At 39.4% G+C, this 21,378-nt stretch overlaps 2 protein-coding genes across 4 annotated transcripts in view; both read right to left on the bottom strand.

Moving 5' to 3' along the window:
* The window catches only part of RNMT (RNA guanine-7 methyltransferase), a 130,437-nt gene that overhangs the window by 53,804 nt on the left and 55,255 nt on the right, over positions 1-21,378 (bottom strand). The gene's annotated exons all lie outside the window — the stretch shown is intronic.
* Positions 15,610-19,991, bottom strand: MC5R (melanocortin 5 receptor). Of its 3 annotated transcripts, none has more exons than XM_057397406.1 (2): positions 19,738-19,991; positions 15,610-18,854 (listed from the first exon to the last, which is right to left on the bottom strand). In XM_057397406.1, exon 2 carries the CDS (start codon positions 18,770-18,772, stop codon positions 17,795-17,797), a length of 978 nt encoding a protein of 325 aa, XP_057253389.1. In that variant the 5' UTR covers positions 18,773-18,854; positions 19,738-19,991; the 3' UTR covers positions 15,610-17,794. The 3 variants fall into 3 exon arrangements, with proteins under 3 accessions (XP_057253389.1, XP_057253388.1, XP_057253390.1); XM_057397405.1 differs by having other exon boundaries at positions 19,730-19,991; XM_057397407.1 differs by having other exon boundaries at positions 19,929-19,976.

Consider the following 21,378-nt stretch of genomic DNA (forward strand, 5'->3'; position numbering starts at 1 on the left):
CCTTGTACTTGTCATGGTTAACCTTCATGAGGTTGGCATCAGCCCACCTCACAAGTGTGTCAAGGTCCCTCTGGATGGCATTCCTTCCCTCCAGCTTATCAACCGAACTGCACAGCTTGGTGTCATCGGCAAACTTGCTGAGGGTGCACTCAATCCCACTGTCCATGTCAGCGACAAAGATGCTAAACAAGACCAGTTCCAACACATGAGGGACACCACTCATTACTGGTCTCCAGCTGGACATTGAGCCATTGACCACAACTCTTTGCATGCGGCCATCCAGCCAGTTCTTTATCCACCGAGTGGTCCATCCATCAAATTGATGTCTCTCCAATTCAGAGACAAGGATGTCATGTGGGACAGCGTCGAACACTTTGCACAAGTCCAGGTAGATGACGTCAACTGCTCTACCCCTGTCCATCAGTTCTGTAGCCCCATCATGGAAGGCCACCAAATTGGTCAGGCAGGATTTCTCCTTAGTGAAGCCATGCTGGCTGTCACCAAGCACCTTGTTGCTTTTCATGTGTTTTAGCGTGCCTTCCAGGAGAATCTGCTGCAAGATTTTGCCAGGCACAGAGGTGAGACTGACTGGTCTGTAAATCCCCGGGTCATCCATTTTCCCCTTCTTGAAAATGGGGCTTATATTTCCCTTTTTCCAGCCATCGGGAACTTCACCTGACTGCCATGATTTTTGAAATATGATGGCCAGTTGCTTCGCAACTCCATTCGCCAGCTGCTTCAGGACCCGCGGATGGATTTCATCAGGTCCCATGGACTTGTGTGCATTCAGGTTCTGAAGATGGTCTTGAACCAGATCCTCTCCTACAGTGGGCCTAGGGTTTTCATTCTCACTGCGTCTGCCTTCCAAGACTTGGGCGGTGTGGTCAGAGGCTTTGCCAGTGAAGATTGAGGAAAAAAAGCCATTGAGAACTTCAGCCTTCTCCAAACCCAGGGTAGCCAGCTCTCCTGATAGCTTCCAAATAGCATACTGAAACAGAACCAAGATCTAACATACTGTAGCAGCAAAATAGCCAGGAGAAAATAAAACTATTTTCCACTGATGAGCTAATAACCCTCAAATCCCTCTAGTGCCCACCAAATTGTCAATACCTTTCACAAAAACACTTCAGCAACCATAACCACTGTAGAGAGATGCGCTAAATAACTAGGCAATGACAGCATATTGCAAAACAGACAAAAGTGGAAAAATAAGTCACTCTGTCTGCATGTGCTGGGACTTCTTAATTGCTTAGACTTCTTAATAAAGAACTTAGGTTTTAAAATATGGACAGTTCTGATATTGTCAGTATATAATCTTATTGACCTTGTCATAACAGGACAATGAAAAGCAGAGAAGCAGAAAAGGGAGATAGTTCATTTATGATGGCCCCTCTATCCTTCCATGAAAGTCATCATCCCAGTCAACTCATTAACTTCTCTGCTTCTCCCTGAACTTTTTGAATAATCTTTGACAACTTCACTTTTCATCACAGAGATCTCTGTCACTGGGATTGCTCAAGCAGGTCAAAACTCCTTGAGGGAAGCTTCCTCCCTTTCTTTCACCTTGCAACAGAACAAGCAGGAATGCAAAGTCTTGAATGAACTCCAGTGTCATACCTTCAGAATAGCATGGGTCACTTGAGAGCTATGAAGTGCTTCTGTCACTGTTTTAATCTTGTTACAGTGAAGTTGCATCTACTTACTTCTGTGCCTGTTTAATCTCTTTACCTCCAACTGCACAGCAAAGGCTTTGAGGAGAACAGCAACTTTTTTTGACACAGAATGCCACAAAGAGATAGAGAATTCGGCAGAGTTTTGCAGAGATGTGCTCTCAGTGCCCTGTAATATTTAGAACTGCAGCAACATAATTTGCCTTAGAAAATCATTCTTTCACAGAGTTTTGTTTGGTCTTCCGAGGACCATAGTGAAACTTGCAGCTCACGCACCACGGGTTTCCAAGCAGAGGACAAGGCTGCTGCCTCTACGAGACTCTTCCACCTCTTCCAGTTATAAGACAGTCCTGTTTTGTTCTAAACAGTCAGGTATTGTGGGTTAACCCCATCAGGCAGCTCTTAGCCCCACACAGCTGCTCACTCACTTGCCCCCAGTGGGGTGAAAGAGAGGATGGAAGGGTAAAAGTGCAAAAAACTGTGGGCTGAGATAAAGGCAGTTTAATAGGTAAAGCAAAGGCCATGTGCACAAGGAAAGCAAAATAAGAAATTCATTCACCACTTCCCATCAGCAGGCAGATGTTCAACCACCTCCAGGAAAGCAGGGCTCCATCACATATAACAGTTACTTGGGAATAGCATTACTCCAAATGTTTCCCCTTCCTCCTTTCCTTGAGCTTTTTTATTGCTGAACATGATGTCATATTGTATGGGATAACCCTTTGGTCAGTTGGGGCCAGCTGTCCCAGCTGTGTCCCCTCCCAGGTTCTTGTGTACTCCCAGCATACTCGCTAGCAGGACAGCATAAGAAACACAAAAGGCCTTGTAGCTGTGTAAGTATTCCTCAGAAATATCTAAAACATCAGTGGGTTATCAACAATGTTTTGGTCACCAATCCAAAACATAGCACCATATAAGCTACTACAGAGAAAATGAACTCTAGCCCAGCCAAAACCAGCACATCAGTGTAAAGAAATCCTATTTACTTCACCTATAGAAAGTATGATCAATTTAAAAAATAATAATAATAAAAGAATACAAAGCAAATACTATCAGTAAAGTTGAAACAAGAGAATGAGAGTAGCACCATATGCAGCTTCAGTCTCATACAATACCTAAGAGACCTTGAAGGAAGAGAAAATGTGCCATTAAATTTCCATCCAGATTTTGGCTCCTTTTTTGCTTTTAAAGATGTAACCTCAAATTCTAAGTAAGTCATCTATAGACTTCTCATATATATTTTTAGTATATACTGTACTACTATAGGGTACAATTGCACTAGTTACCAAATACAGTGGTAGTGTATCTTAAAATAGATCCAGAAAGATGGAGAAAGACTGACTTTGCATATAGAACTTCTGGAGATTTATATATTTGTGCTTAGTGTTCTTTTATACATAAGTATATTGCCACAAAAGAATGTTTTCTCCTCAAGAATGCATTACACGGGAGAGAGAAAAAATCCTTTTTGTTTCTATAGCAAATGCTTTCTTGCTTCTTTTGTTCTAACTTTTGCCTCAGTTCTACAGAAACAAGTTAGCTGAAGTCAACTTGTACAAAACCTCACTAAATGAAAGTGGAGGAGCAGGATGTATATTCCTGATTTGGCTTCCACTGGTGTGTCTTACTTTCAGCTGGGACATCAGGAACAGTCAAGGGCTTATACTTGCTCATTTGTCAAATGAAAGAAACTGAAGTTTCTGAGGCAAGACTTGCAAATGCTCACACAGCACAAAATTAAATACTATCATCCTTTTCCCATGACCTTTAGGAGACTTGACATTAATACATTTCAGGCAATCTGGCAGGATCAACAGTGGAACAAAGTGTGTTTTTACAAATTTGGGTTAAGATACATTGGCAGGAGTCCACAGCATGAAACTCACCTAACTTTTGCAGTGGCAGAACTGTCTTGTACTGCTAAAGCCAAATAATTCTGTAAGTGTGTTAGCTTCAGTGGCTTTTGTATGGGAATGTTTCTGAAGCCAAGAAGTCTGTAGCCACTTCAGAAGCCCAGAGGAAATGACAGGCAGAGACTGAGATCTAAATCGGAAACCTTGACACAGTCACATTTCATAAAAATGGGTTAAAAGCACAACAAATTTCAGAACTTTAAAATTCTCATAAATTGTGTTTGCCCTCCTGTGGACATTTATTCATTCAGGAGGGCAGAATGTGTCATTTCCTTTCTAAGGATGAGAAAAGCAAGGTCAGTTTACTGACCCTGAAGAAAAGCGAGAGATGTCAGGCTCCAGTTCTATGATCAGAAACATCTTGTCAATACAGCCCCTGGGGCCACCCTTTTTTAGCAAGTCTTGTGTCCTGTGAGTCTGTCTGAAGCTGTCGCTTTGACAGGCAGCGGTGCCTGCAGTGGCCTTGAACAACCCTGGGCAATACCTTTTCGTACTCTGTGACTACCTTCACGAACTGTTAAAACCCAGCTGCCTTAATCCCACACTTCAGTTGTTATTTCTGTCAGACTATGCAATTAATTCTTCCCCTCAAACCAATACAGCTACTTCCTAATAAAATGTTGGGGTTACCTTTTAGTATACAATTCCAGTGCGTTAAATTGTCTGCTATTTAAATGTTCAGAGAAAAATTATGAGGTTGGTAAATCCTGAACAATTACTTTCCAAAGCAAGAAGGCAACACCACAGACAAAAACACACACCTTAGAGGAGAGTACAGCTGATAAGCCTGTGTAAAACAATACCATTGTTTATATTGGATTGTGAGCCTGCCCTACAAGCTGTAGCACAAGAGCCTGACTGATGCAGCAGCAAAGTGTGTATTTTCTCCTCCAGCCATGTTCTTCAACTACTAACTGAAATTTTTTAAACTTGAAGACCCAATTATTGCTATCACTGCATTGGTTTGTACATGATGGTACCTGTATGAATGATTCTATGTTTATATTACATAAAGCAGGAGGGTGAGGACTGCAGTTTTAATGTCTACTAAAATAACTTTTTTACAGTCCTAATTTTGATCCCAATTCCCAGGCCAATTAACATGGTGGCATTGGATGGATAAAGGGGAACGATGGGATGAAATGTTCAGCTCAGTCCTCTTGAGCTAGTTGCTTGGTCATAACTGGGCAAAATGACTTTTCACAGTGTCTCACACTAAGAAAGAAGGCAGCGCTTCTCATTTTCCCTCTCCCTCACATGAGGGGAATGCACAAATATGAGATGATTGAAGCAAGAGAGAAAACTCAGTCACAGTTTTTTCCTTTGTCTTCTTGCAGTTGTACAGGTACCTTTAATCCCTATGGCCAGGCTGAAATCCTGTTTCATATGCAGTTGACCCACAACTTGTTGAACTGAAATAAGTAGAATAATACACAAAGTGAACTATTCCTCAGCATTATTCAAATAGTCTGCCTCTTCAGCTCTCCATCTATTTTAAAAGCCCATTGCCCTTGTAGGAAATCTGTTGCTGGATTCAGATGAGTGGTTTCAGATATTTTATTTTCTAATGGTGTTCTGCAGATTAAACTACCTATCTTTTGGAAATTCCCATCCTGCATTTACTGCATTTCCACTCCTGTTCAATTTGAGAAGAAATGCTGAGGCATAATGGTTATTTTCATTCATTCTTTTTTAAGTCCATTAGGAGGAAAAAAAAATCTGTATCAGAATATTTTAATACTATGGTAAGAAACAGTCATATGAGGGAAGAATATCTTCAGACTCCCCAGTAATGAGCTGCTTTTATTTTGTTGCTTAATCATAGGTTGTATAATGGTGTATGTAAAATGAAGATCGGCCTAATACCATTCATATAACTGGCAATTATTCAGGCCCTTTAAAGTTCTCCCTGCCTTTCATCTTGCCTAGAAGGAAAAAAACATACCATCAGAGGACATCTGGAACATGTGTCTTCCTTGCAAACATCCTGCCTGCTGCATAAAGATCCATGGTGCTTATTCATACATTTGTCAATCAGCTTCTTAGCCAGAGTCTTTTTATCGCACCACCCCTCACTGTTTCCCCCTATGCAAAATGTATAAAAAAGTCGAGGTGTTGATAACTCCTAATGGCCCTGCAATCCCTGCTCTGCAGACAAAGAAGCTTTCAAAACAATCTGTACTGGGGGAACTCAAATGAGTTTTAGAAGGACCTGCTAAGAAAAAAAAAAGTAAATAGACACTTGCATTGGACAGGAACCAGCAAGACATTTGTTTGAAAATGCTAATTAACCAGCTAGACAATGGGGCTACTAAAATGATATCCAGACTCATGCATGTTAGTATTAAACGGGAATTTCTGCTCAAACCAAGTTAAATACTAAACGTACACTTGAAAACTTCAGAACTGCTCTAGAACCCATAATTAAACACTTTTACTTACTTCTAAATTTATCCTGAAGAAGCTCTCTTGTTCTAATAAGGAATTACTCTATCATTTATCTTTCACGGTTTATTTGCACAGTTTATTATACTGGTGGTTAAATGGATGTCTAAAATGACAGCTCATCCTTTTACTTGTGAAAATTGAAAAGTAACAGCAAAAGGCATGATTTTAAGGTGATTTTTATTATTCCCTTGTGTTTTACCTCCTCCAAAGGTTGCAATTCATTACTACCTGTGCTAAATATTTTGGAGGCAGCAAAACAACAGAAATAACTAAAGCTCTGGATGATTAGAGATGCAGTAACCATCATCAACACTAAAGTATATGAGGTTAATCATGGTTGATTCAAATAAGATTAAAAATTCCAGGAAATTGCGATGAATTGGATGTGCCAAGTCACTGCTAAATCTGGACAAATTAATTTTAACATAAATTATTCCTTGATCTTAATTCTTTCTGGTTTGGGGGGTTTGGTTTGGGGTTTGGTTGTGGTTTTTTTATTTTGTTTGCTTGTTTTTTGTTTGGGTTTTTTTAATCATTTATTCTGTCAATGTTTCCCAGTTGAAGGAAAACTGTACAAAGCCACTTCACTGTTCAGGTTGTTCACTTGCACTGTGATTTCTGATACAATCTTTGTGATAAATTCTGTATAGTTCTGATGTTCTGATCTTAACCCGGTCTCATTAAAGCTTCTAGCAAGAACTTCCACATTTATAATGTAAGCAAACTTCTTCTGCACCATATTAGTTTACGCCTTAAGAAGAAGAGTATCCGCTGTTCATTAACATCCTTGAGAAAGAGACTTTAACATTTGCTAACTCTTTATCAAACAATTCAGAATTGTAAAACCAGATCAGATTAGCACAATCCACCAGTCTGACTTTCATAATAAAGACCATGAAAACCTTATCCTGTGATTTCCGCATCAAGGTAATTGATGTATTAATTCCTCACTATTAACAGCTCAGTTTCAGCACGTTCTTGGCACAGCTGTTTTCACAGCCCCTCAATTTATTATGTGGATACAATAGTGGCACCAGACATGAAAAGTCACATTTTTACATGCCTAGTGAAAAATTTATTTCATTGATAGTATCTACACAGTCCTTTTACTTGTGTTTGCTTGCTTCATTCTAGCTCCAAAATGAAACGTATACACTGTATGAAGAAGGGGCAGAAATTAATGACCTCCAAAAAATAAATGACATGATGAGTCATCTAATATCATTAGGCACTTGGATTTGTCAAGTGCAGAACATGGAGAAAATGACCCAGCTAAGAAATTTACTCAGAGAACATCTACCGCTTGCACTGACCCACAGCGCAGAGATCTCTCAAGAATCTCTACACAAGCTGGTACCAAGACTGTGGAAACCATTACAGACACTGACACTGCTGTCAGCAGCTGGCTGTTACACTTAACCCAAAGACACCATATTTAGGTGGCTAGATTACCTGGGAGCCTCAAGGCAGTCCTTGTGCCATATTTTCTTGTGTTCTGCAGGGACAGTGGGTCTAGTTGTAGGATCTGTAGCACCACCCTCTTACCCCAGAGTCATCAGGTATGCAGTCCTGCAGATTACAGAAAGACTCTTTGCACTGGTAATGAGCAGCCTGTTCTTACGTATTTGCTTGATTTGGAGACTAAATCAAGAATGCTGCCATAAAGTTAATGAACAGCAAGTGCCAGTCAACTACAGATTTTTTCAAAGGAAAGCCTGCAAAGTGAAACAGATGCCCTCAAACCATCTGACTGCAGATAGACTAAGGGGATTTTAGACCGGGTGGCTACAGATAGGGTGAGTAATCAAAGACAGCAGCCTTAGTAAAACTAAGCTATTTTTAAAAGCTTTACTTGTTTTCATCCATCGCTGATTTTCTTTTTCCCACAAGATGAATTAATTTTAAATTAGTTTGTCTCTGCAATGCAGAGGAATGTGTTGCTGCAGGAGGCACAAGCAGTGCTTATCACTAGCTGCTATGGAAGTACATAGTTACTTAAAGAAGTTCTCAGTGGACCCATAATACTACTAAACTGGAGGAGTAGATCGGTGAAGGAATAAAACTGGAAAGAAAACCATCATAAGTGCAACAAAAAACTGCCTCATCTGCAGAACAAGCAATACAAAACAGCACTAGAGGGTCACTGACTGATAGCCAGCGATAGCCCTAACGCCCCCAGCAAACTGGGAGTCAAAAGCACCTGAGTAGAAGTAGAAAAAAACTTTAAGTGATTCTTACCCTATACAAGAAAGATAATTTCTGTAGAATAGAAATTGTTTCTATTTGTTTCATAAATACCTCAAGTTGTAGCAAAACATGAGTTTAAAACTGTGGGTGTAATTAATACATCTTCTAATTTCCGAATACTTGCACATTTAAAGAGCAAGATATAGCATTTCGTATTCTCAGTTCCTTTTTCTATTATAGAGAATTTTCTAACTCCCTCTGAAAATAACAGGGACAATTTGAAACAAGCTTCTGTCTTTGCTTTTTTTTGTGGATTTACCAATGCATTTGCATAGCAAATCATGTTTTTATACTACTAGCTTCCTTTCTAAGCCCTTGAGCTACTGTTCAACTACATGCTTCTCTCTGGAACTACTGAGCCCCACACTACAAACCAAAACTGAAAGTAGGTGGATGTAAACACTTGTATCAGAGTACCTGGTAGGAATTCCAGTGGCAAAATCATTAAGAATCAGTAGTTTGTAAAGTTGAATTATGTTGGTCATCTAGAGGTACTTTGCTATATCTGTACTAGCAATATCCTGCCTCTGCCTTACAAAGTTTCCCTTTGTGAGAAGTATTTTAAATGAAAGCAGATATTATATTGAAAGTACAGTTAAATTAAAACTGTACTTTCCTACAGATTAAAATCTGTAGGAAAATGCATAAACCCATCAAGCACAACTTCTAAAGTGTGCTTTCCCTGTGGCCTGGCTTATTAGAAAAGCAGTGCCAGTCTAATAAAACCTTGCTTACCTATCAGCTAAATCTGCTGCTAACAACCAAGTCAGTAGCAGTGAACATGACACCTTTAAGTCTTGAAATCCTATTAACTGTGACTGTTTCAGTTAATTAATAAAGAAAATGGGTTGTATCTGTTTCGTTATCAGAGGATGGTTCTAAGCAGTGCAAGCACTTCAGAGGACTAACGATGTATTAAGAGGACTTATTAACGTGCAAAGTGCTCTCAAACACTTTGATAAAGCCTCCAGACAATTTCACATTCTCCAAGTCACAGTGTCCCACTCCTTATCCTTAACCTATGCTTTAGCAATGTATTTACTTATGTATTCAATCTCTGTTCATTGCAGCAACCGTAGCTGCTGCCCCCGAGTTTTTCATGTTGCAAAGAGATTCTGGACCTGTTACAAAGATGCCACTCAGAGGCCTCCAGCTACAGCCTAGAAACTAGAGAAAAATAAGGAATACACTCAATTGTATTTATCTCCTGAGGGAGCAATCTCATCAGCAAACACTGCACCTGTGCTCTCAAGAGTGTCTGGGCTCCAGAAAAGAAGAGTCTAACCTTGGAACTATCCTATCACCCTATGTTAAACTGTGGATGTCTTTTTCGTGTCTTGAAGCCCAGTTTTTCAGGTTGTGCAGTGGCTGTGGAGAAGTGTTACTTAATCACAGTGGAATGAAATCAGTATTTTAGAACTCTAGTTTTGCAAATAGCTAATCTCTAGCTTTCTGCCTTCACCCTCTGGGTGATGCTATGCTTCTGCAAGCAGTCTTGCAGCAATCTTTTGGGATTTCATTCATTAGTGTTTGCAAAATACTTTGAGACTCTCAGGATGCTACTGAATTCTAAATATCTGCTTAATTAGCTCTGTTCAGAAGTTACTTTACTCAGTCAAGCTGAAAGATCAAAAAATATCATAGAAAGGTAAACTGCAGAACAGAACGAAACAAAAAATCAGTTTGGAGATGGTTAAACACCTCCTTATTTCTCTGTGGAGAAGGCTTATTATATCACTTCTAAAGTATATGGCTATCAGGGCTCCGTGGACATCCCCCCTTCAAGGGCTGGAGTGTGGGTAGGGAGGACCTGATACAGTCACTGGTGACCTAGGATTAGGTTTGGGGGCAGCCTCTGAGGAGCCTCTCCTCTATCGACTCCGTTAGTTCACCACAGATTTCCTTCATCATTATTAGCTGTATTCATGTCATTAGATGCTTTTTTCCCCGCACTAACAGTGCTAGCACTTCACTGGCCATTATGAACTCAGCAGAGTTTTTAAAGTATGTGTAATTCCAGGTGTCCAGCCTCCTTGCATTTTCACTCTGGTTCTTTCCTGGGCATTAAACCTTTCATTATTCAGTCTAGTAATTTTTACCCTCTTTATAAATTCAGGACAATCTCCTGACATTTTCAACAAAAGGTCATCTGAAATACACATGGTGTTCCTTGTATTGCCTGACTTTACCTCTAAAGGTCCTCCAGAGCTAATGTTGTACTTGTTATCTATTTACTCATTACATTGTGCAATAGGCCTTTGATCCCCCGCTTGTCTGTATGCCAGGGCTGTCTCCCATGAGGTAGCTCTAGGGTGGCTTTCCTCTTTTCCATTCCTTTCTAATTAAGCTGGACATGTTTTCAATATCCGTCACTCTAAATACAGTTACAGTGTATTGCATAAAATGCCACAGCTAGGTTCAGTTATTAATCGCACATGACTGCAGCAGCAGGCATGTGGCCAACAAAACCAAGCAGCTGAATGATGAGCTGTGAGCCTTGTCACTTGCTGTACCTAAATTCCTTGCACCTTCCAGTTTTCAGGAAGCTGAGCAACTCTGCTTTGGGCAGCAGAGGCACCAAGGACTGCAGACTGCAGATACCATCCTAAAAATAGGTCCAATCCAAATTAATCAAAAAGACATTTCTCCACTTCTTTCGCCAGAGGGACTTTCAGATGATCCCAGAACAGCAGGCTCCACACCAAATGCCATTTTTTAGTCTGCAAACTTTTTCTACAAAAACTCACCTGCAGATTCAGAGGTGGCCGCACCAATGTCCCTTTTCATAGTGAAACCTGAATATGTAACAGCTTCACTGTGAGATGAAAGACCTGGACTTCAGTCAAGGACTTAGCTCCTACCTCTTCATTTTTTATGCACTTTATGCAGGGACATGAACTGTCATTGCAACTGCACTTGAAATTCAAGTGATTCATCTCTTTCTTCTGTCATTTGAAAGGGCTTTTTAAGCACCTGCTTTACAAACTGTGATTACCCAGCAAGGCACTTACTTAAGCCCAGGAGAAGTCAAAGGTTTAACTTACCTTTTTCCAAGTAGAGTTAAGCAGGTTCCCTATGAGCTAATTTTGCAGATACCCCCAATCAAAGAATTGGATCCTGAGAAACATGAGAAATAAATGTATTTGTTCACACAGCATTTTTTCCACTAATGTTTAAAGTATTGTTATTTTCCTTTGCAAGAAGGAAGGCGTTAGAGAGCTACCACATCCTGAATTCCTACTATATGTTTCTGTGGGGAGAAGATCTCTCACACGACACTTCAGTGGAATGGGATTCAGTTACATCTGGTGATGGTCTTGCACACAGACTGTCAGTCAAGTTTCCAGCACTCACTTTAAAACTGAATGTGGCACAAATTTGTCTGCCGTGACGTTTTTTAATACAGCCCAGTCCTCACAGCAGGAAAAGGCAATCATCCTGTGTAAGAGTGAAGTCTGTGCTTAATATAGATTTTAAAAGCTTGCTTCCCCAAGCTCCAGCACTTATCTACCACTCTATGAGCAGAAAGCAGGAATCTCTTCTCCTTTGTTATAGCCAGGGCTCTTTATGTGCTCTGGGAAAAACTTCTAGGAAAGACCTTCTTCTGTTTTCAGTGATGTGACTCTGAGCTGAGGTCAGTGTTGGTACTACTAAAAATTATGTTGCTATAGGTTTAAAACAAAGTTAAAGAGTGTTTTCTGGTTTGTTTTGAAAGGAAGAATGTCTTGGACAGATTCTCCTGACTTTGAAAAGCACAAGGAATCTGTGAAATAGTAATAATAGAAGGTCATTGTAAGGCTATCTCAGTACTATGAATTGTTGGAATACAGAAATTCAGTGATTTAGGTTCTCAAAACCCATGAATCTTTCCACAGGGCAGTTCAGAGCAAAGCTACGGAAAACAAAAGGCATAATACAAAGACAATAGGTATTTCTGGGGTCATTTTTCAGGGTAGGTGAAATAGGCACAAAATTTCAGTACAAGATGCAAAAGCCAAAGAAAAAGCTAATTTACAGGCAACACCACTTATTGTTTGCCACAAGTGACTGTGTCCTGTTAAAAACAGCAATCCAGAGAGAAAAATTAATCCCATTTTCTTTGTGGGTTTTTGTTTTGTTGTTGTTAATTAGGGCATTTATGCAACAGGCCATCAAAAAAAAAGGTTCATTTGGTGCCTTTGAAGTCATCTGGAGCCAGCATACAAAGTTCCAGTCCTCATCTTGCTTTAATTGGGTATAAAAGTAGCCTAATTGAAAGGAGAAGAGTGATGAATCAACATCTGGAAGTATCTGCACAAATGACATTCTTACCACCCTTCTCAAAGCAATGATGTGCTTCTGGGAGATGTTTGTTTGTGCCTGAACTTGGGGTGCCCTCAGAGCATGGCTGGGACACACTGCAAGGCTCTTCCACCTTCTGTGACAAGGCTGCCTTTCTGTCAGAGGTAGGGAGATGGAAGCTGTGTCTATCAGATGAGTTCTGCTACAGAGCTAGGACTCAGTCAAGGCATATACTTGGGCCTGGAAACACAGAAGCACTCCCAAGCACCATATTTTTGGCATGTTTTATGGGCTGATGTATGACCAAAGTACTCACCATTGAAAATGTAACACTATTTAGAACACAGATAGTTCTTATGAGTATTTGCAGAGAGGGGATTCTTTTAGAGATGTCAAATTTTCCAAATTAGGGAGTATGCTGTCCTAAATGAAAGTGTATTGTTACACACTTTTAAGAATAGAATAAAGAACAAAGCATGCAACATAGTCTGGCACTGTGGAAATTTAGTTTTCACCTATATGTGGATTACTATATGCCTATCTGGTTCCCATGAGTCAGAAAGAATATAGCAGATCCAGGACATGAAGGCAACAAGATATGAAAATACCAGTAGGGATTAAATAGGCTAGGATCCTTGGCTGGAAAAGAGAAACTTTATAATGGACTATAAGGGAGAAAGATAGTAAATGGGAAAGGGAATAGGGACCAGTTATGTCTCTTCTTTACAACATAAGGACTCTGGGGCATAGACTAAAACTTCCAAGTAGATGTTTTATAAGAGAAAAGAAAGTCAATTTTCCATACAACATATCTAAACTGTGAAACTTACTGTCACAAGATATTGCAGATGAGTATAAAGAGATCCAAAAGGGATTAGATAAATTCTTGTTCAAAATTGATTGAGAGATATCAGTCACAAAGCTGTAAATATAGTCAACTGCCCAGGAAGTCTCTAAACTATAGCTTGCTGGAGGATCTAAGGGTATTCCAGAGGATTACCATGCTCATATCCAGACTTTGTATAATTCCTTTAAGCAGCTGTTCTTTATTTTGATGGAGACCCTTCACTCTCTGTGCTCAATATAGCCAGTCACAGATTCTTAGCACTTTTTAGGCAAGCAGCTCAAGAAGAGATTTGAACTCTTTGTTCTGTCACACCAATTCACTATAGTTTTTAAAAGCTCAGGATGCAAAAGGTACTTGAGGTTCTTTTCTTCTACTTCAGGTTTAGAGTATTGTTAATTTGTTCACGGAAGAAATTTGTGAGAAACAAGCTGCAAATTGGAAAGTAATGTAACAAATAACTGGATAACAGAGCAGAATGATTAGAGAAAAATAAACTATACTTCCTCGCATATGTTTTGCTTGTTTGCGATTGTACTCTGTGTCTGGGAGTAAGAACTCGTACACATGTAGGCATGTATGTAAGTATTGACACACATACACATACCTCAGCTGTTTCTTTTCTGTCCTGTATGAAGAACAAGCTGTACCCAAAATTCCCACAGGTTATGACACATGATAAGATTAAAAAAGGCAGGAGAGCATCTCAGCTGGAAATAATCTACCACAGAGACTTATGCATGACTCTGTCCATAATGTGGGGATCTCCATTTCCACATCCATGTTCCCATATCTTATTCACCCACTCAGTGTAGTAAGAAAGGCACTGGGCATGCAAACCAACACAGCTGAAGACTGGAACCACCCACTGCAATCCCTGACACAACAGTGGTCACCACAAGCTGGTCTTCTGTGCAAGAAGCTAACCAATTAAAGAAGGATTTACTGCAAGAGAGGCAGGAAGATTCCAACAAGGCATGGGAGACTGTTGTGGCTTAAACCCAGTTGATAACTAAGTACTACGCAGTTGCTTGCTCACCCCACTGGGCAGGATGGGATGGAGAATTGAAAGAAATATAAAACCCACAGGTTGAGGTAAGAACAGTTTAATAACTGAAGTACAATATCATATTAAAAATAATAACGATAAGGGAAATAAAAAAGATAGAGAATATAAAACTAAATGGGGAAGGAAGGAAAGAAAAATGCACAATGCAATTGCTCACTATCCACTGACTGATACCCAGCCCAACCCAAGCAGCAGTCAATCCCTTCTGGCCAGCTCCCTCCAGTTGATATCCTGGGCATGATGTGCTGTGGTATGGAATACGTCTTTGGCTACTTTGGGTCAGGTGTCCTTTCTCTGCTTCCTCCTGGCTTCTTGTGCCCCTCCTCACTGGCAGAGCACAAGACTGAAAAGTCCTTGATCAGGGTAAGTGCTAGTTAGCAACTACATGGTGTAATGACAGCCTAGAAACTAATTGTTTCATACTGGTTTTTGACAGCAAATTTCATACTTACACGATGCTCGCTTGTCCCAGTCTATCAGAACACCTAGTGTTTTCCAAATTCTGGTAGAAGTGAAAACATGTTAAATGTTGCTTTTATTCTGCAGCTAAAGAGGAGAAAGAAACAAATTTAAACATGCCATGTCCTCACAGAGGTGTGTATTTTATATGCATTCCTATAGTAAACAGCTTGGGGTTTTTTTGTTGTTGTTGTTGTTTTTTTTTCTGGAGCCATTCTAGTCAGTTCTTGAAAATACTCTCATTTCTCCCTTAAACTTTCATCTCCCCACCTGTAAAGCTTATAATGAGGATGTGATGCTGACACCTACAGGAACATAAGTATGAATGTAAATACATTGTATTAGTCTGTAACCCTCGGATTGTGTTTCTTTGTAAGACATCTGTTTAAACTGAGAAGTGAAAGCCTGTAATGCTATTTTCCCTCTGAATATAAGGCTAGCAGACACATTACAATGAATAACAAATAACATTGGGTTTTCCATCAATCCAGTTTAATAGTTTCTTCATATGTCTGTGTTTACACATCAAATAAACTTCCAACAAAAAAAAAAGGTAATGTACAATTCAAGAAAATACCCAAAGCTATTACAGTTTTGGCTTCCCTTTTGTTGATTTACAATTATGTACAAGACCATCTTATTTGCAATACCCAGTGAAGATTTCATGATTTATTTACAACATCAGCTGGTGCCTTTCACTACACAATTGAACCATCTCCTTTTGCTATTGACATTCATAGTAGGAAAAGCCCACTCTTAGGTGCTATATATGGATAGGGTTAAGAGGTGTACTGAAACAGGGCAAGATTCTCACTACTGACCACACACACACCTAAAATCCAATTTTTAGGCATAGCTGAAGGAAGATTCCAGCTCTTAGTGCACTGATACAACCTTTATATTTACAGTCAACATAATATGGTGTCTCCACCGAGAACATTTCCACTCATGTCTGAAGGAGATATGGGTGAGCTGGAGGTGGTATATACTTTAAGGTGCAGCAGACAAAAGATATAGCTCTAGTGCTAAATACGCACCTTACCTATCCTGCCAGAAACCTCTAAGCAAAAGAAGACATAAAGTATGTTATCTTCCTAAATGTGTGGAGGAGAAGATCTTACAATTCTTCTTACAAAAGAGATAATATTAGGTGGGATGAAAATTATAATTATAATATGCAAACTGTTTCTTAGAATTACAGAAAAACTTGGGTTGGAAAGGACCTGTGCATCATCTATTCCTAATTGCTCAAAACAGGGCCAATTTCAGAGTCAGCTTTTAACTTGGAGCAGATTGCTCAGGGCTGTATTCAGTCAAGTTCTGAATATCTCTGAGGATGGAGACTGCACAACCACTGGGCACCTGTACCCACATTTGAACACCCTTATGGTAAAAAAATTTCCTAATGCCTGATCAGAACTTCTACCTTGAAGGTATAGCCTGAGCCTCACTGAATCAGTTGTAGTCCTTCTATTAACAACAGTTTTAGAGCATCCTGAAACTAAGGGTTTAACAACAAGAAAAACAAGGGGTATTCTTTCAGCTTTTCAGAAGAAATAATTCATTTTTCCAAGCAATTTTCTAGTATCTAGTCAATAGGGAACCACTGCTTGAAATATTTTCATAGCTTATATTTCAGTGCAAGATATGTACCATACAGTGGCATCAAGAAATAATGCCACAGTTGCACTTCCTTCATCTGTGATAAATCAAATATTTTGTACATTACACAGCTATTGCAAAAACAGCATGTTTATGCGAGTATGACTACGTGTAAATTACTCACACAAAAAGCATGAGGGTTTCACCTTGGAATTGTATCAACAAAGGCAAAAAATGTTTGTTTGAGGAGCAAAAGTCAAGACTCTCTGTTATGCTAGATGTGCCTGAGGTTCTGAAATTCCTCTTTTGCCTGCTATGCTTTCTGATCATCAAACTTGTTTTGTCTCTCTCAGCTTGAAAAATGCAATTTGCAGTATAGCTTCCTCCAATAAGAAAAGCTACTCAGCTGAAACGCTTTTCTAATGTCTACATAAAAGCAGCCACTCACCCAATATTTCCATCTCCACAAAAGCATTACATGACGGTGTAGAGGCCACGTACCCTTTACTCCCCTAGCTGCAGTGAATAAAGAAAACAGAGAAACTAGAATCTGTCCAGTATTCATATTCAGCCTTAAAATTCACCTATGGTACATCTCACCCCGGAGTGATAAGAATACATATAGTCAGATATGACAGAGTACTGTATCCAACCAGGAACCTCATGGTAACACTGTTCTCTTAAATAATACATATTTTATGACAGTTACAATCATGACTGGAATACAAATTGCTGATATGCGCATGTATATTGGTCATAACTGTTGAGCAAGGTATGTAAACTCTGATAATTGGAGCTACCTCTCAGATTTTCAGTCTTCAGAAGGAACTAGCACAAAAACCTGTTAATTCTGGGCATCAAAATAAACCATGTTGTATCTAGAAAGACAGTATCAGAGAAACACACTGAGAAGTTAATGGGGTCATTTGCATAGCAGGTCACACTCCTTGCATTTAGCAGAAAATAAAACAAGGCTTTCCCTGTACAATCCTCTTAAAAGATCCAGTCATCAGTAGGGTAAATGAGATTCAAAATATTCTTTCTCCCCATATTACAGGAGCACTGAGTAGCTCCTGCCGCCAGTATGAAAGAGGCATGTGGAGGGAAAGAAAGGCAAAAATACATTAAAAAATGGTTTCTGATTGCCACAGAAATCATGACAGCTGAATGGAGAAAGATATTCCATAGGCATTTCAGCAGAATTACAAGGTGTGGCAAGATGTTGAATTTTCATTCTCTCCCCTGGTTTGGTTTTGTTTTCTTAATATTTGTTTGATAACCCACAGACTATCCTCAGGCTATAACAACAAATTATCTCTTTGAAGGTCTTCCTCATTTCCTGGCTACGAAAGGCATAGATCAAAGGATCAATCACTGAGTTGCACATAATGAGAATGAGGTACATGTTGAAGTGAGACATGAAGCAAACACAGTAGAGGTTTTGAGGGCAGGAGATCATCAGGATGAGATGAAGGAAGAATGGAGCCCAACAAACAATGAAGATGCCAAGAAGCATAGTCAGAGTGATGGCTCCTTTCATGCTGGTTCTTTGACGCACAGAGTTGTACCCAGGCAAAGCAGCTATTTTCTTCACATGAGTACGAGCCAGGAGGAACATATGGATGTACAGTGAGACCATGAGGAACAACATGGTAAAAAACATAGTGATGAGACAAATGATCACATAAGTTGATTCATAATAAAGAATGAAGATAATGCCACAGCCTGTGCAAAAGGTCCAGATGCATGCAATAATAAGCCCTGATCTTTTCACTGTCATGATGTTGTGATAACGCAGGGCATAGAAGATAGTGATATATCTGTCTACTGCTATAGCCAGCAAACTGCACATGGAAGCCACCACAGATATGCAGATCATTGAATCAAAGACATTGTCTATATGACGAACAAAGGCATCTTCTATAATAATGTGTCTGTTGTTTATTAAGTATATTGTTATGGTCTCCCAAGCATTAGACACACTAACCAGCATGTCAGCCACTGCTAAACTGCAAACAAAAAAATACATGGGTGAATGTAAGTTCTTGTTCTTAATTATTGCACATATAACTAAGATATTTTCAAGGAGGCTTACAATGCCCAGAGTTAGGAACACCTCAGCAGCAATAACCACTTGTTCACATGGTGATGACTTGCTCTTCACAGTAGGCACAGTAAAGTTGCTACCAAAGGCACTCAGGTTTAGTTCAGAAACATATAGTTCAGAGGATGTGTTCATCTCTGGAAGCAAACGCGTTCTGTTCTTTCTGAGGGACTTGCCAAGGAGTGTGGTAAATGCATTTTCCAAAAGGCAAAAGACCCTGCCAAAAAAAATATAGCATGACGAGAACAGGCAGAAGTTGACAAAACAACTATCACCTATTTCTATGTAATTTGGCTTGCAGCATTCCTGCCACTTTCACACCATATTCCTCTACTGATTCTACATTAACATCTGATTGGCTCAGTTTTTCTACCCATATTTACTGGGAAATTAAAACCACAAACTAATGAAGAGACTCATGTACTCTTCATTCATAGTTTTGTTTATTCTATGTGATCCCTTGGCATATTCTCAGAATGTGCTGGAAATTAAACTGAATGCCAAACAACAAACAGTTTTCTAAGACCCAATTCTCAGACCACAGAAATGCAGGACAATAAGGTATTAGGTTGGGCATAGCTTGCTTGCTTGAATACAATACATAAAAGTTTGAATTATTGCCACAGTTAATAATTGAACATTTTCAGTGAAAGATTTGAATGTTTTCCTGACATTTGTACTTATTAAATTCACATGAACTGTATTACAAACAGCTTATCTGTGCAAAACTAACATGCTCACTTAAGATCATAGTATTAAAAACCTAACCAAGGCACATCCATACATTTCAGAATATACTACAGTTACAGAATTGATATGGGTGGAATTCTATCATAAAAGATAAGTTTTCTATTCCAGATCATGAGTATTTTATTCAGTGCTTTTTTGGTAATGACAATATCCGGGAAAATCGTAAGCTATCAGACTCTTAATCAGAGCACTTAAAGCTGATTGTCAGTGACTTGTTGCAAATAAAATTCAAAGCATATCATAGAATCATACAACAGTTAAGGTTGGAAAGGACCTTAAAATTAAGCTAAAAAAATAGTTTTTAAAATTAACCTTTCATTTGCAATAAAGAATTAACTGTACCTATTTACCAGAGCTGCTGCTTTAGCTGCTCTTCTTCTTCATCGCCTGCAACCTTTCCTCCAGAGAGCAGAAGTTTCAGCCCCCCTTCTCACCCAACATCTGAGACTGGGGACTCCTTGGTTGGAATAGATGACAGAAATAGAAGAAAAGAAACGAGTAAATCCATAGAGTCAAGGCTGACCACGTATAAATTACTTACTGTGCAAGTGCCTTTTTATAGACTCCAAGCAATAATGACTTCAGTACTCAGACTGTGGCTCCTCCTCCCCTTCTTCGCCCCTCTGAACTTCTCTTCTCACAGATTTACAGCAAAGGCCTGGGGCTTTACCACCATCTAGTGGTCTTCTCTTGTCTGTCTAGCTGAACAGCGATTCTGACCTGAAATCCATGATGAGCTTTTTATATATTAAAAGGGAAAATGCACAGGCATGCTCCTTTCAAAACATCTCTTTTTTGGTTTCTCTGCTGTTTCTAGTACTCACTAAGTTCATACTGCAACAGTACTCCAAAATAGGTGAGAGAACACATTGAAGTGGAAGGCTTTTTACTATTATAAGCATTTTTCTTACATTCACAGTTATCACTTTGCAAGAATCAAAACCACACTGTTACAAAACTCAGAGAAAATACAGTCAAGACTGTCACACCACAAACAGAAGATATAATTCAAGTAATTTGGGGGAGACGGGAAAGAGCAAATAAAGGTTTGCGTTCCAGTCTCCTTGCTAGAACTAAGATTTCAGGGCAGACATGAAAGGAGCACACAGTACACTGTGCCAGAAGCCAGGGCTTCCCAACATGGATGTGAGTCCCCTAGTTTTTACAGGGTCTAAGAGCTGGTAAACTCAGCACCCAGTGCTGGAATGGCTGAAGTCTCTCTGTGGATCTAGCAGCCAGGTAAACAACGATCATTCTGGGCCTTACCCAAAAGGTGGCAAAATCAGTGTGAATCTTTTCTTTAGCTAATGGGCTCTGTTTCTGCATACAGACTGAGGAATGCAAAGCACACACCTTCCTGGCACTGCCAAAAGCCCTTTATGCTATCCACTAACCAGCCAGTCAAACACTATGCAGCATTTGAAGTTAACATGAAATAAAAAATCCCTGCTTCTCCAAACCACTGCCTTTCCACATACTAGGAGGCTGGATTTTGTTTGTTTGTTTTTTTTTGGGGGGGGGCATATAGCAACTTCAAATGCTTATTTTTAACCTATAACATTTTTCTTAAAAGAATTACCACCAACAAACACAAAGTTTATTGATGTATCTTGTGTCATTTTTGTGTTTTCAGTATTCAGATAGAGTTTATCACTTTAATGCAGCTAAATCCATATTTCTTACTATTATATTCCACAGAAGGTTCCTCTATTATTGCTACTAGTTTCACTCAAGGGATGCTGAATAACCTAGGCCATTGTATGAAATGTTCTTATGTACAAATAGTCCTTGTACCAAAGGACACCATGAAAAGCATTTTTGTTCATTTGAGTAAAACGACTCCTCTAGCATTATGCAGTTATAGTCTGCACATGAACTTTGCATGTCCCTTCTCCCCACTACTGGAAAGAAAATTTGGATTACTACAAACTAGAGGCAGCAAACTATGCTCAAGTACAGCTGTTAGATCTGAGCTGATAATGCAAACTAGT

This window comes from Pezoporus wallicus, unplaced genomic scaffold, assembly GCF_028554395.1.
Source record: "Pezoporus wallicus isolate ANWC-B61680 ecotype Strahan unplaced genomic scaffold, APGP_CSIRO_Pwel_v1 contig_227, whole genome shotgun sequence".
NCBI lineage: Eukaryota > Metazoa > Chordata > Aves > Psittaciformes > Psittacidae > Pezoporus > Pezoporus wallicus.

Excerpts from the sequence above, each read along its gene's own strand:
- MC5R (XM_057397406.1), bottom strand. The coding sequence starts at position 18,772 with ATGAACACATCCTCTGAACTATATGTTTCTGAACTAAACCTGAGTGCC.